Genomic DNA, 11893 nt, shown 5'->3' with positions numbered 1-11893 from the left:
CTTGTCTGCTCAAATGCCTCGGTCTGGTTTTGTTTTGAAGACAACCTTAAAAATGGTCCCACTATACAGACGACATATTGACAGGAGAATGTTCGCTACATTTGTAACTCATTGAAAGACTGCATTCTGTCAAACATGTGTGCAACTATGACACACTGTGGTTGTTTTGGTTACAGCAAAAGTTTAGTTTCACTCTCCTCCTCATTGGGTACTTTTCAGTTCTTTTCACTTGCATGTCCCATTAGAGTTGATACAACTTCACAGGACATTTATTTGCACAGGTTTAGCTTTAAAACGGCATAAACCGTATTGATAAGTTTATGAACACGTTTTCATCGCAATGCATATGTAAGCATTTTACGTGTCCCTTTTTTTGTTGTTGCAATAAATATACTCATTTGTACCTTAAACATTGTTACCTGGAGTCAATATGTACATTTTTTAGTGGAAACTGAGACATGCTATTTTCCATAACCTGTTGTGTTTTAAATTCTAATAATGTAAGAAAATCACAAAAAAAAAAAAAAATGCATGATTTTCTTTATTAAACATACAAATATTTATAACACTTTGTATTTACAAATTCATCATATACATTAACACAGTTTTACTGAATTTAACATTTAAAATTGAAACCTAATTTATATACAAACTAACAATAGTCACAATGGCAACTGGAATGTCATTCCGCATTTAATATGAATGATTATACTGTGTTTCCAAACAAATAACTGATATCACAAATTTATTAATTAAGCACATAATACAGAGTCACTATAGATAGTTTCACATTGGAGGTGGATGGAAACTTCAGAGTGAGAAAAATATTTTGACCTCTTGACAATTCATCGATATCACAAAAACATGAAATCCTCAATAATTATGAACCATCTTACGAGTTAACATTGTCTTGCATTAAACTCTTTCTCCTCTTCTGTCCAGTCCAGTTCTGTCTTGTCGGATGATGTAACGTCCTGCCAGCTTCAGGTCCCAGTTGTAGCGGGCAAGGATTTTTTGACATTCCTCACGAGAGTACTGAGTCATGTAATACAGCTGGTCTGTCTGATGATGTAAAGGAAACAAAAGAATAAGTACAAGTAATGCCATGAATTAACTGAAATGATTTACACTGAATAAACAAGGGTTAATTCTCTACTACCTTAAGCTGCTGCTCCGCCCGTACAGGATTCCAGTCATTGCGATACATAGCTTTCTGAACCTGCTCAATGGTCACTCCATGTACCGCCTCCTGAACCTGATGACCAATCAGCATTTAACATATCAGCAACAGCATTAGAGGAACTGTATTATTAAAAATTTTTTATAAAATACTATAATTGTGAAATATTATTGCAATTTAAATTAACACTTTTCTATTTTATTATGTTTTAAAATGTAATTTATTCCTGCGATAGCAAAGCTGAATTTTAAGCAGACATCACTTCACTCTTCAGTATCACATAATCGTTTATAAATCATTCTAATATGCTGATCTGGTGCTCAATAATCATTTCTTATAATTATTATCAATATTGAAAACAGTTGTGCTGCTTAATATTTTTGTGGAAACATTTTTATTTGATAAAGAGGAAGTTTAAAAGAATGTATTTGAATTAAAAGTATTTTGTAACAAATATCTTTTCAAGGAGTGTAGTGATATATTGTGTCAATATGTAGCAATACAATAATTCAACAATATGCATCATGGATGGTGATATAATGAATGTTTGGACAGATTTAATTTAGCATCACATATGTTGATGGTGCATCAAGTATGGTAAACCCGGAGGGTCACATTTAAGCTTCCACAAAGAATAAATAATAAAAAATACATAAAAAATAAAATACATAATTTAATAATATGTAATATTTAAAACTTTTTAAATGTATGCAGTCAGGGACAGAGTGCAGGCATAGGTGTCTAACATAATTCTGCATTTTTAACTAAGCAGAATTATGAATATTGGTATTCATTAGAGAATATTGCTATTCATTCCTTATGTAATACCAAATTGAATAATAATTTTAATTAACAGTACTTTTTAACTGTTTATCATAAGTCTATCTATTCAATAATACATTTTAGTGAGTAAGTGTTAAAGTATAGCCAGATCAGTATCATGTATCAAACTGAATTGTGAAATGCGTGTGTGTCAGTCTATTCTACTGTTATAAGTACTGAAAACACTTTTTCAAGACAAAGCAAAGTTGTTGGATCTGAGGAAATCTGCATACTTGCGCTATGACTGCTTCCTTGTCAACTTGTGGCGGATACCTCTCCTTTGCCTTCTCCCGCTCTCTTTCTTTCTCTTGCTCTTTGTCTTTCTCCTTTTCTTTCTCAGGGCCATCATCTAATTGAGGGCTTGACTTGGCCAAATGTGCCATCCTGGCTAGGTTGCTATTCGCTAAACACAGTTGCTGTGGTTGGAACTGGAACTGCAGCTGTGAATGAGTTTGAGGGGCCCAGCCCGCTGGGTTTACTGGTCTCCGATCCTGGATCATCATCTGGGGTTTGCTGCATTTGAAGCCAGTGTTTGGTGGGCTGATGCATTTGAAGCTGGGGGGTGGTGGCCGTGCAGGTGGGATGACAATAGCATCACTAAACCTGCGTGGATCTTGCATTAAATTGGGTTGCATGAGTCTGCGTGGGTCGGCTCTCTGAGCTGCATTCCCACCAGGACCTTGACCTTTGTCCTGTGGATCACCAAGGACAGACTCCAGACTCTTTGAGATGCCTGAAGATTGAGAATAAGACACAGAATGTGACTGGATACGCTATCACATGGTCCTCCGGAAATCATTCTAAAATGCTTATTTGGTGCTCATGAAACATTTATTATTATTATTATTATTATTATCATCATCATCATCATCATCATCATGTTGTGCTACTTCAGTTGTTTGTGGAAATCATGATTTTTATTAGGATTCAGGATTCTTTGATAAATAGAAAGTTCATTTGAAACAGAAATCTTCTGTATCAATATAAAATCTTCACAGTCACGTGATCAATTTAATGCATCCCTTAAGAATTAAAAATCATGCTTTTTAAAGAAATCCCGTTGACCTAACTTTCGAATGTTAGTGTATGTGTACAAGACAATAACCTCTTTTATAGTAAATTCAGGCCTTGAATAATACTCAAATGATAATGTATGAAGTCTGTTACAGTATATTTTAAGTTCTAACCTGCCATTTTCTTCAGATTGGAGCCTTCCTTCTCTCTTGTTAATGGAATCCTCCAACGTCTGGAGCTGAAAAGTATACCGAAAATGGCAAAAGTCACACAAACGGTCTAATCAGAGTGACAACTGTTTAGTGAATTCAAAGCTTATGGTTTATAACTTAATTAAAAAAAAAGTCACTCACTCATCTATTCTGCCTTTAACAGGGGAAGAGATCAGAGCCGGACCAGACGCAGGAACTGCTGCTGTGAGAGCTGGGGCAGCCAGTGAGGGGGGAAACCAGCCAATACTTAGAGTTCTCTGGTTTTGGCCCTTCCATTCACACATTTCCAGTCTACAATAAAAACACAAGAGCATAAAAATACAGAAATCAAAGGGCAGTCATTTTTATCGTTTCTGAGGATCACCACAAAGCCCTATTTAGCATCTCTACTTTTTACTTTAGAAATAAATTTAGATGGATAATCTACACCACCTTTCCATTTTTGACAACTTTTGGTCTGTGTGCTCTAAATTTGTGCTCAAATTCAGTCTATTGTTAAATCTATATTCAATCTGCTATTGCATATTAAACATGTTAATTATTTGAATTCTATAAAATGTCACTAAAGTTTATGTAAATCTAGGCAAAGTAATTTGTACCATGTCAATCTGAATCTGTTCTTTAATTTTTTTTGTCCAAGCGTGGTTTGCATAAGCATATGACAAAACTGAGGTAGGCTGAGCTATGAATTGAATGCTACTAAGTCAAGGTTAATTACCCACAACCTTTAACAGAGTGAGTCAGCATAGATTTATTGGCATGACTGATAACAACTTTTAACACTGCCAAGGGTATAAGGAAACTGTCAATATAAAAAATTACTAAGTTAAAATCAATAAAAGTAAATGAAAATAATGGAAGAAATAGAAGAAAGAAAAAACGACTTGAAATGAAATGACATTTTTTTAATGACTTTTTCTTGATTGCCCTCAAACCCCTGTCTTACCCATGATATATTACAGTCACTAGATCATTCGCCTGTAGAGAGAGTTTTCTGAGCTCTGCGAAGTCTTTCACTGCTCGAACCTCCATAGGCTGAGCCTGAAAAAATACATTAAAAAGAAAGAGAGAGGAATGTGAGAAAAAAAAATTTGATTCAGTGTGTATCATTCATTAATTATAGTACACCGTGTTAAGACTGGGGGAAATGCTCCTGGTTTTAGATGAGCTTTTTTGTAATATCTATAGCACAAGAGGTACAATTTTATAATGCTTTTGAAAGAATTTTCTTATGATCTTATTTGATCAAAAATACAGTAAAACAGCAATTTTGTTGATTACAATATAAAATAACTTTTTTGTATTTTAATATATGTAAAATGTAATGTATTCCTATAATGGCAAAGCTGAATTTTCAGCACCCATTACTCCAGTCAGAACACGATCATTCAGAAATCACTGTAATATGCTGATTTGGTGCTCAAGAAACATTTCTTGTTGAAAAAAAAAGTCTTAGTGACCCCAAACTTAAATGCTATTATAGTGAATATAGTGAGATTAATTAGAGGCAGAGCTTTAAAACTGACCTCTGCTACTATGGTGGTGAGCTGAGAGAAGGTCGGTCGGTCAGCAGGACTGCAGGCCCAACATTTACGCATCACAGAATACAACTCCTGCGGACAGTCTGAAGGCCTATCCAACCGCTCACCTTCCCGCTCAACACGATAGAAGATCTATAAAAACATGTCACTTAGTCATCAAACGAAATAGTGCCTATTACAGCTGCAGTTCATAAACTGAACACAGCATTTTTTGCATCAAACCAACATATGTACCTGTCTGCCAGACAGCCCCAACCAGGGCTCCTCACAGTAAGTGAACATTTCCCACAATGTGACACCAAACATCCAGACATCTGAAGCATGAGAGAAAGTACCCACACGTAAACTCTCAGGAGCACACCTATAGAAAGTAAGAAAAAGACTGGAATTACTATCATAATCACTATTAACCTTTCTTCATTAAACTCATTCTTTCTAGAACTTCTGGATTTCTGGAATGGTACTCAGAATTCAGAAAGAGCTCTTTCTGTTTCTTCAAATCCAGCTTCTCACCATGCGAAGGGGATGCGTTTGTGTGCTGTCATGATATAGTGGTCCCTGTCCGGATCCAAGCCTCTCATCAGTCCAAAGTCTCCAATCTTCACTAGTTCTCTAGAAGCCAAGAGCACATTCCGGGCAGCGAGATCTCTGTGGATGAAGTGTCTGGACTCTAGGTACTCCATACCTGCAGCAATCTGTGTGCTGAAGAGCCAGAGTCGTGAAAGAGGATATTCTCCCTGTCGTAGACGCAGAGTGTCGTATAAAGAGCCAAGGGGAGCCAGCTCCGTTACCTGATAAAAAGAAAGTTTAATTATGTAATTGTGTTACTAAATATTAACTTCTTGTTTATTAAACTGGGTTATAAAAGCAGTTATATCACACTCACAATCATGTTTTTGGTCTGAATATCAGCGAGACTGATACTCATTTAATGAACCATGAAACAAATATGAAAAGGGAATAGTTCATTTGTATTTCTATACATAAAAATACCAAGAATCAATTATAAGTAAACAATATGATCTTACAAAAAAAGTTAAAATTACCATTTTAAGAGGATGAGTAAGGACAACACCATACAGATGTATAATGTTAGGGTGGTCCAGAGACTGCATGGTCGAAACTTCCTGGAGGAATTCGGTCACCACATCTCCATATCTGGATCCGCCACCCCTCAAGGTTTTCACTGCTACAGGCTTCTTAAAACAGGGAAACAAGACTGTTAGTGTAGTTTTTATTCCTATTCCTAGTATTTAAGCTTCTTGATGGACAAAAAAAGAACACATACTTATATTTGGTGTAAAGCACTCACCACACGTCCAGTCGGTGTTTGCCATTCTGCTTTTCTAACTACCCCAAAGGAACCTGAGCCTAGCCTGTCCCCAAAGATCAGTTCACTGTCCTGGATTAGACAAGGGAGTGCTCTTCCTGGTTCTGGCCCCTGGCCTGACCCAGCACCATTAAACTGCTCACTTCCCTCTGGGGTACGACCATTGAAAAGCTAGTAGAAAATATAGACAGTGATGATCATAGGTAGGCTAAGCGAATTAATAAAAAGAGGGGGTATGTAAAGATGTAAAATACCTTAACCATCCATGACCGTGGTCGCATGTTGGTTTTGTAACATCTGACAGCTTCCCATAATCGTCGCTGTCCTGTTGACAAACCACCAAAAAGAGCAATAAATACAAAGACGTACTTATACACAAACCATAATAAAGGCACTAAATGATTATATTCACCACTGCAAGCCTTTAAGTACACAAAGGAAATCAAACAAAATAACTTGCATCTTCAAATAAAAAACTTTACAAGACAAACCTGGTATGCTAATGCCAATCTGTTCAAGATCTGCTTCTTTAACATAGTTCAGGTGCTCAATACGCGTCACATTGAGTCCATCTCGCATCCGTATGTAGAATCTCTCTAGCTGCACACTAGCAAGGAGCTGGTACAGCCACTGAGTGTCATGATCCATCATTATTACACTGTCACACAGAAACTCTGAGAGACAAAGAGAGCAATGAGATGAGATCAGAAGACATTCATTGTTTTTCCAATATGGTCATTTTTAATTTTGATAGAAACAATCTCTGTACAGCTAGAGTATTGTATCTTTTCTGAATAGACCCAACAAGGCTGTTCCTTACAATTCGAGGCCTCGCTGGGTTGCTATGATGCCCGCTGCGAATTTGCTGGAAGCCAATGAGAAATCGAACAATAAGAGACCAGAGCTGTGTTGAGAAAGCCCTCTTAAAGTGCATGGCACTCAAAATACTTAATTTTTTTACTTTATTCAGTTTAGATGTACAGGGAGAGTGCACATAATTGTTTTATAAATTGGCTGTTTAGCTGTTAGAGATCATTTTATCTGTAGTTCAACTGCACATATTACCAACTGCATAAAAAATAACTAAATGTTTATATTTTCACTACAAGTAAAAATACAGAAATGAATACACATGCTAACAAATAGTCTAAAAGTCAAGGAAGCAGTGGAGTTTATAAACCAGACAAACCACTTTTTTCAGTGGATGCCAGTGAGGAGAGAGGTATGTGGCCAACCACTTCAGACATGTTTGTGTAAAAGAGAATGATTTACCTGCTCAGCATGATTAAACTCATAAAGCAATTATGCTATGAATGACCACTGAATACCTCTCTGAAGAATTCTAACTTGTTTGCAGTGGCAAGGAAATCCCCTTTTAACAGTTTCATACTGCATACACAAGTATGCAAAACAAGGTTTGGTAAGTTATGTTCAGAACAGAATTGATTTTTTGCCTGCCGAGCACTGTGTCATTGCCTTCACAGGGTACAAAGAGACCATTAGAAACTCTCTGCACTCTTGTGTTTACAGAACCATGACAACATAAAGACCAACTCAGACACATGACCTTTTAGTGAATAATCAGCCAGTTTGGCTCAGAAGAGACCGCTCTAAAACTATGGGGGCTTGTCTGAGCAGGTAACCTGAGAGGATCAAAATAAGATTCTCCAAGACTACACACCCAAAGTCCACACCCCAAATGGCAAGAGAAAATGTAGACTCTGTGAGAAACTCGAGGCTCTAAAGTTTAATAGACAACGTGTGCTCTAAACCAGATCTTACATTTGTAATAACTACAGGATTACTCCACTGAGTTGTTAATCACAGTTTGAGCAAATGTTTTATTTTAGTCAAAAATATCTTCAGAAGATTACAGAGCAGGTCATTTTTAGTTCTAACAAGGGTAACACTTTATTTAAAGCATCCTTGTTACACGTTACACATGTCCTTACTATTATAATAACAATTAATTATGCATAATTATATGCAAGTAACACTAAACCAAACCCTAATCCTAACCCTAACCCTATAGTAAGTACATGTAGTTAATTAATATTACTCGGTACTTAAATGTATAATTACAGGGTAAAGAAAACCTTAAAATAAAATGTAACCCAAACAGGCTGCAACTTTCAGGCTGGTTTTCCTCAAGCTGGCTTGTTTGATAGAGCTGTGCTTCTGTCAACATTTGATAATCTCCTCTGAAACCGAGTGTGAACTGATAGATCACACAGTTTCTACAGCATTATTGTAATCAAATACGTTTCAAACCTTTTGAAAGTCTTAAAAGCAGAAAACAGTGTCCTTTCACAAAGAGTTATAAAAGGTGTGTACACCCAGTGTATAGAAACAAATGACAGCTTCTGTTTGTTTGTCATGTTTTGTCAAAAGGCGTGACTTTATTCCTTCATGTATAAGTAATGTTAGAAATAACGACCGGGTAGTTAGTCACAAACAATATGCGGGTCATTACTACACTTTCCTAATTAACGGCACAGTATTAATTATTATATCACCGTTTTTTGAGAGATTTGTTAGTGTATAAGGCTGCCTGACCACTTAATATTTAGAATAAGTGTTAGGACAAAACATGTAAAATTATTTAATTGTCATTATTTTTTTCAAAGCAGCAAATAACAGTATGGTACCTCTTCATTTCAACGTCATGTAAAATAGTCAACAAATATGAAAAATAGCCTTACACTGAATCTACTCACAGATACTGACAGATAATACAGTAGGAAAACTGTAAAAGTCTAGTCTATATATGAAGAGTGTGGTTCCAAAACGCTATAAATACATTTTTATTAATTTGAGTAAAAATGTGTCTTCTTTACCAAGAAAGTGGCAAGATGAAAACCACTATTTTCTGTTTCAAACTTTCACATAGCATCTTTAGGTTATAATAACATTAAAAATTCAAATCCAGATTTTGATTTTCAAATATTTAGTATAAAAACTCACCTTTTTTTCCCAAAATGCAATAAATGCAATATTTTTTTTTCCATTTTTCTTCCAAATGCACTAAATCCATTGAATCAATATAAAATATTTTTTTTCATATTGAAAATACACAAAGTAAGTTGATCCACATATGACAGCCTCTATACTAATCTTATATGCACTGGACAAAAAATATATTCAATCAGTCTTTGCCATGTTATATTCGTTTAGTTGACTAGCGTTTATCGCGTTTTGGAACCAACTCTTCACATATAGCTATACTGGAAAATATAGGATTTTTTTTATAAAGGAAAGCCTTTAATGAAGTTTCTGAAAGCAAACTTACTATTGGTTTCACATTGTGCTATAAATCATGACAGCAGATAAGGACGATTTAGATACCTGGACCCAGGTGAGCACCAAAGCGGAAATGACGCTTTAAAAAAATTCCATGGTTAATCGTTACTTTTGATCAACCATCCCTTTTGTTTAGACTCTTACACACTTTGGATTAATATATCGTTTATTTCAAGACATAATTAACTTTCCTTGGCAGAATAAGGATGCTAACTTACTTGCAGTAAACAAAAGCTGATAAGTTACTTACAAATAAACGCTCGATGTTTTTTTCCGCAGTCGAATCACTTTCTTCAGCAAGTAAGTTAGTCAACTGCACTCCAGGAGTAAGATGTCCATTATAAACCGTTCATTTTCTGTGAGTGTCACTGAAACAGTTTATTATAATCCGCCGTGCTAGAATATAGAAGATGGTTTAAATAATCCGTCTATCGTTAATCTGCAGGTCATGAGTAGTTTACTGAAGGCAGGTGTTTTATAGTCTGCGTCTGACGTCCAAAGCATTCAGTCTGAGTTCTTCCTCACTCCGCCTCCTCCGCCCTAAACACCAACATTTCCCCTCACCACCGAGATCTGCAGAGTAAAAGAGGGCGTTTCTGAATTTGTGGGTGTTTTCAAACTGCTGGGAGTTTCTCAATCATACAAACAAAATGATCCCCCTTACCTAACCCCACCCCTAAACCTACCATCACTATGACGTCAGCCAATCAGGACACATGGTCTAAAAACGCCCCGATCTGGTAACTCCCATTACTTTGCTGCAGAGACCTATACTTGTCACCACCTGCTGGATTTCTGCCCTTTATTACATCATACTGTTGTTTTTCCTCCCCAGTTTTGACAGTCATGTAGATTTTGATGTTTATCTTCTTTTTTATATTTTTTATATGTTTATCTTCCCATCATATTGTTTATCCCCCCCCACCCCATTGTTTACCATGCTGAGCTCAAGCTACTTTTTTCTTTTCAAAAAGCTACTACATCCCTATAACCCTATATATTATTTGTATTCCCCATCATAAACATAAAATATTAATGTCTACTCTTTATAATGTATAATCCAAACAATGTGTCTATTTGTATCTGCAACTGAATTTAAATTCAATTATCTAAGTGGATAATATTGTGGTTTTCCTTTTTATTCTTTTTTTTTATACATTTTACTAAATAAATGATTATATTTTAAATGTGGAGTGATGTAGGTTAAAGGTTATATTCCAAAGCAGCCTTGTGTTTAGCTTTACAGGAAACATGACCTTCTTTTCTTGTTATTGGTTTAAAAAATCGGAAATAGCTACAGGATGTCAACAATTATTTAATGACAGATGATGGGTGTGAAAGGACGCTTATAAATATTGTGTTAGTACACTCAATGTAAAGGAACCTCATGAATTACATAGCCCTGCATCATTAGAAGCTCTTTAAAACAGAGACTGTTTTCCCCAGTGCCACTTTCAGTCATGACTTTCTGATCCTGTCTTTCCAGTTTGACTGGATATTTATAGACTTTCTTCTTCTCACAAAGACACACACGCAAATGCTCATGTGAAATCATGTATTAGATTACCCTTAGTCAAAATTACCCTTTGGGTAAAAAGTGCTTTTATTAACATCTCACTTCCTGGTTCTGTCTTTACTCTACCTTAAGTAACAATTGAAATACCATGGGTTGGACATGGTAACTTTACCAGTAGAGTAGTGATGATTCTCTTTTATTGTTATGTTTTTGTGATCTACAAAATGTGCAAATATGACCTACTGGATTGCAAAAAACATGAATTACCTTATAATCTTTTAATGGTGAACATATAAAAAAGCATGTTACTAAGTACATCAGGGATTCATTTGATGAACAAAATATCTAAGAGGGTTTGGTAACAGTATCCCCTGTAGGCTATTGTTTTAGGTGATTTTAATCATATGGAATTTAAACAAGCTGCATTGCATGGGAACATGCTTATTAAGCACTATACATATTACCATTAACCAAATATGTATTGTCCGTGAGCAGTAATTTTATTTGAAAATAAAACAAATACACAAATAAGTGGAATTCACAGTAGTGAACCATATAAATATAATATGAAATGTTTAACTGCTGAGTTCTGAGAAATCCCATCAACTGTGAATATGTTGAGCCAACTGTGAGCTGCAAAGGAAACGCCTCATCATATAGTCCTAACTAGTGCAATATTTTTCTAGAGCAAAGTTCTTCCTTCCCATCATATTGTGACTCAGGCCTAGAAATATGCAGCCTGTAATTAACCATAGTGTTTAATGTCAGACTTGAAACAGATACTGACAGCACAGAAAAAGGTCAAAAACGAGTAGAGACAAGAGAACATACCATATTTTAAATGAGACTGACATCACATGAAAATCACATTTTTAATCTACTATATATTTCACTAAATAATAGATACTTGATTTAGAAAAAAACGAATTAATAGTTTTTATACGTTTCCTAACATTATAACACAGCCTTTTTCTCATT

The 11893-nt window shown here is 35.5% G+C and overlaps 1 protein-coding gene across 5 annotated transcripts; it reads right to left on the bottom strand.

Annotated features, from left to right (window-relative positions):
- Positions 1 to 523: 523 nt before the first annotated feature.
- On the bottom strand, positions 524 to 9916 carry tnk1 (tyrosine kinase, non-receptor, 1). 5 transcript variants are annotated; one of them, XM_079443242.1, is made up of 15 exons: positions 9650 to 9882; positions 6920 to 6964; positions 6591 to 6773; positions 6354 to 6424; positions 6082 to 6270; positions 5816 to 5968; positions 5283 to 5560; positions 5004 to 5130; positions 4755 to 4901; positions 4175 to 4269; positions 3370 to 3519; positions 3190 to 3254; positions 2236 to 2735; positions 1160 to 1255; positions 524 to 1062 (listed from the first exon to the last, which is right to left on the bottom strand). In XM_079443242.1, exons 3-15 carry the CDS (start codon positions 6748 to 6750, stop codon positions 916 to 918), a joined length of 2178 nt encoding a protein of 725 aa, XP_079299368.1. In that variant the 5' UTR covers positions 6751 to 6773; positions 6920 to 6964; positions 9650 to 9882; the 3' UTR covers positions 524 to 915. The 5 variants fall into 5 exon arrangements, with proteins under 5 accessions (XP_079299368.1, XP_079299367.1, XP_079299369.1 ...); XM_079443241.1 differs by having other exon boundaries at positions 5816 to 5965; XM_079443243.1 differs by lacking the exon at positions 6920 to 6964 and having other exon boundaries at positions 5816 to 5965; positions 9650 to 9916.
- Positions 9917 to 11893: the final 1977 nt, after the last annotated feature.

This window comes from Barbus barbus (genome assembly GCF_936440315.1).
Source record: "Barbus barbus genome assembly, chromosome: 2".
Lineage (NCBI taxonomy): Eukaryota > Metazoa > Chordata > Actinopteri > Cypriniformes > Cyprinidae > Barbus > Barbus barbus.
This window is presented reverse-complemented; position numbering and strand designations above follow the sequence as displayed.

Bases quoted from the DNA above. Each gene is read 5' to 3' on its own strand.
- tnk1 (XM_079443240.1), bottom strand. From the start codon at position 6,750: ATGATGGATCATGACACTCAGTGGCTGTACCAGCTCCTTGCTAGTGTG. The intron at 6,271-6,353 runs GTATTTTACATC...ATTTTCTACTAG, and splicing joins CACGGTCATGGATGGTTAAG to CTTTTCAATGGTCGTACCCC. The intron at 5,561-5,815 runs GTAATTTTAACT...TCTTTTTATCAG, and splicing joins TTACTCATCCTCTTAAAATG to GTAACGGAGCTGGCTCCCCT.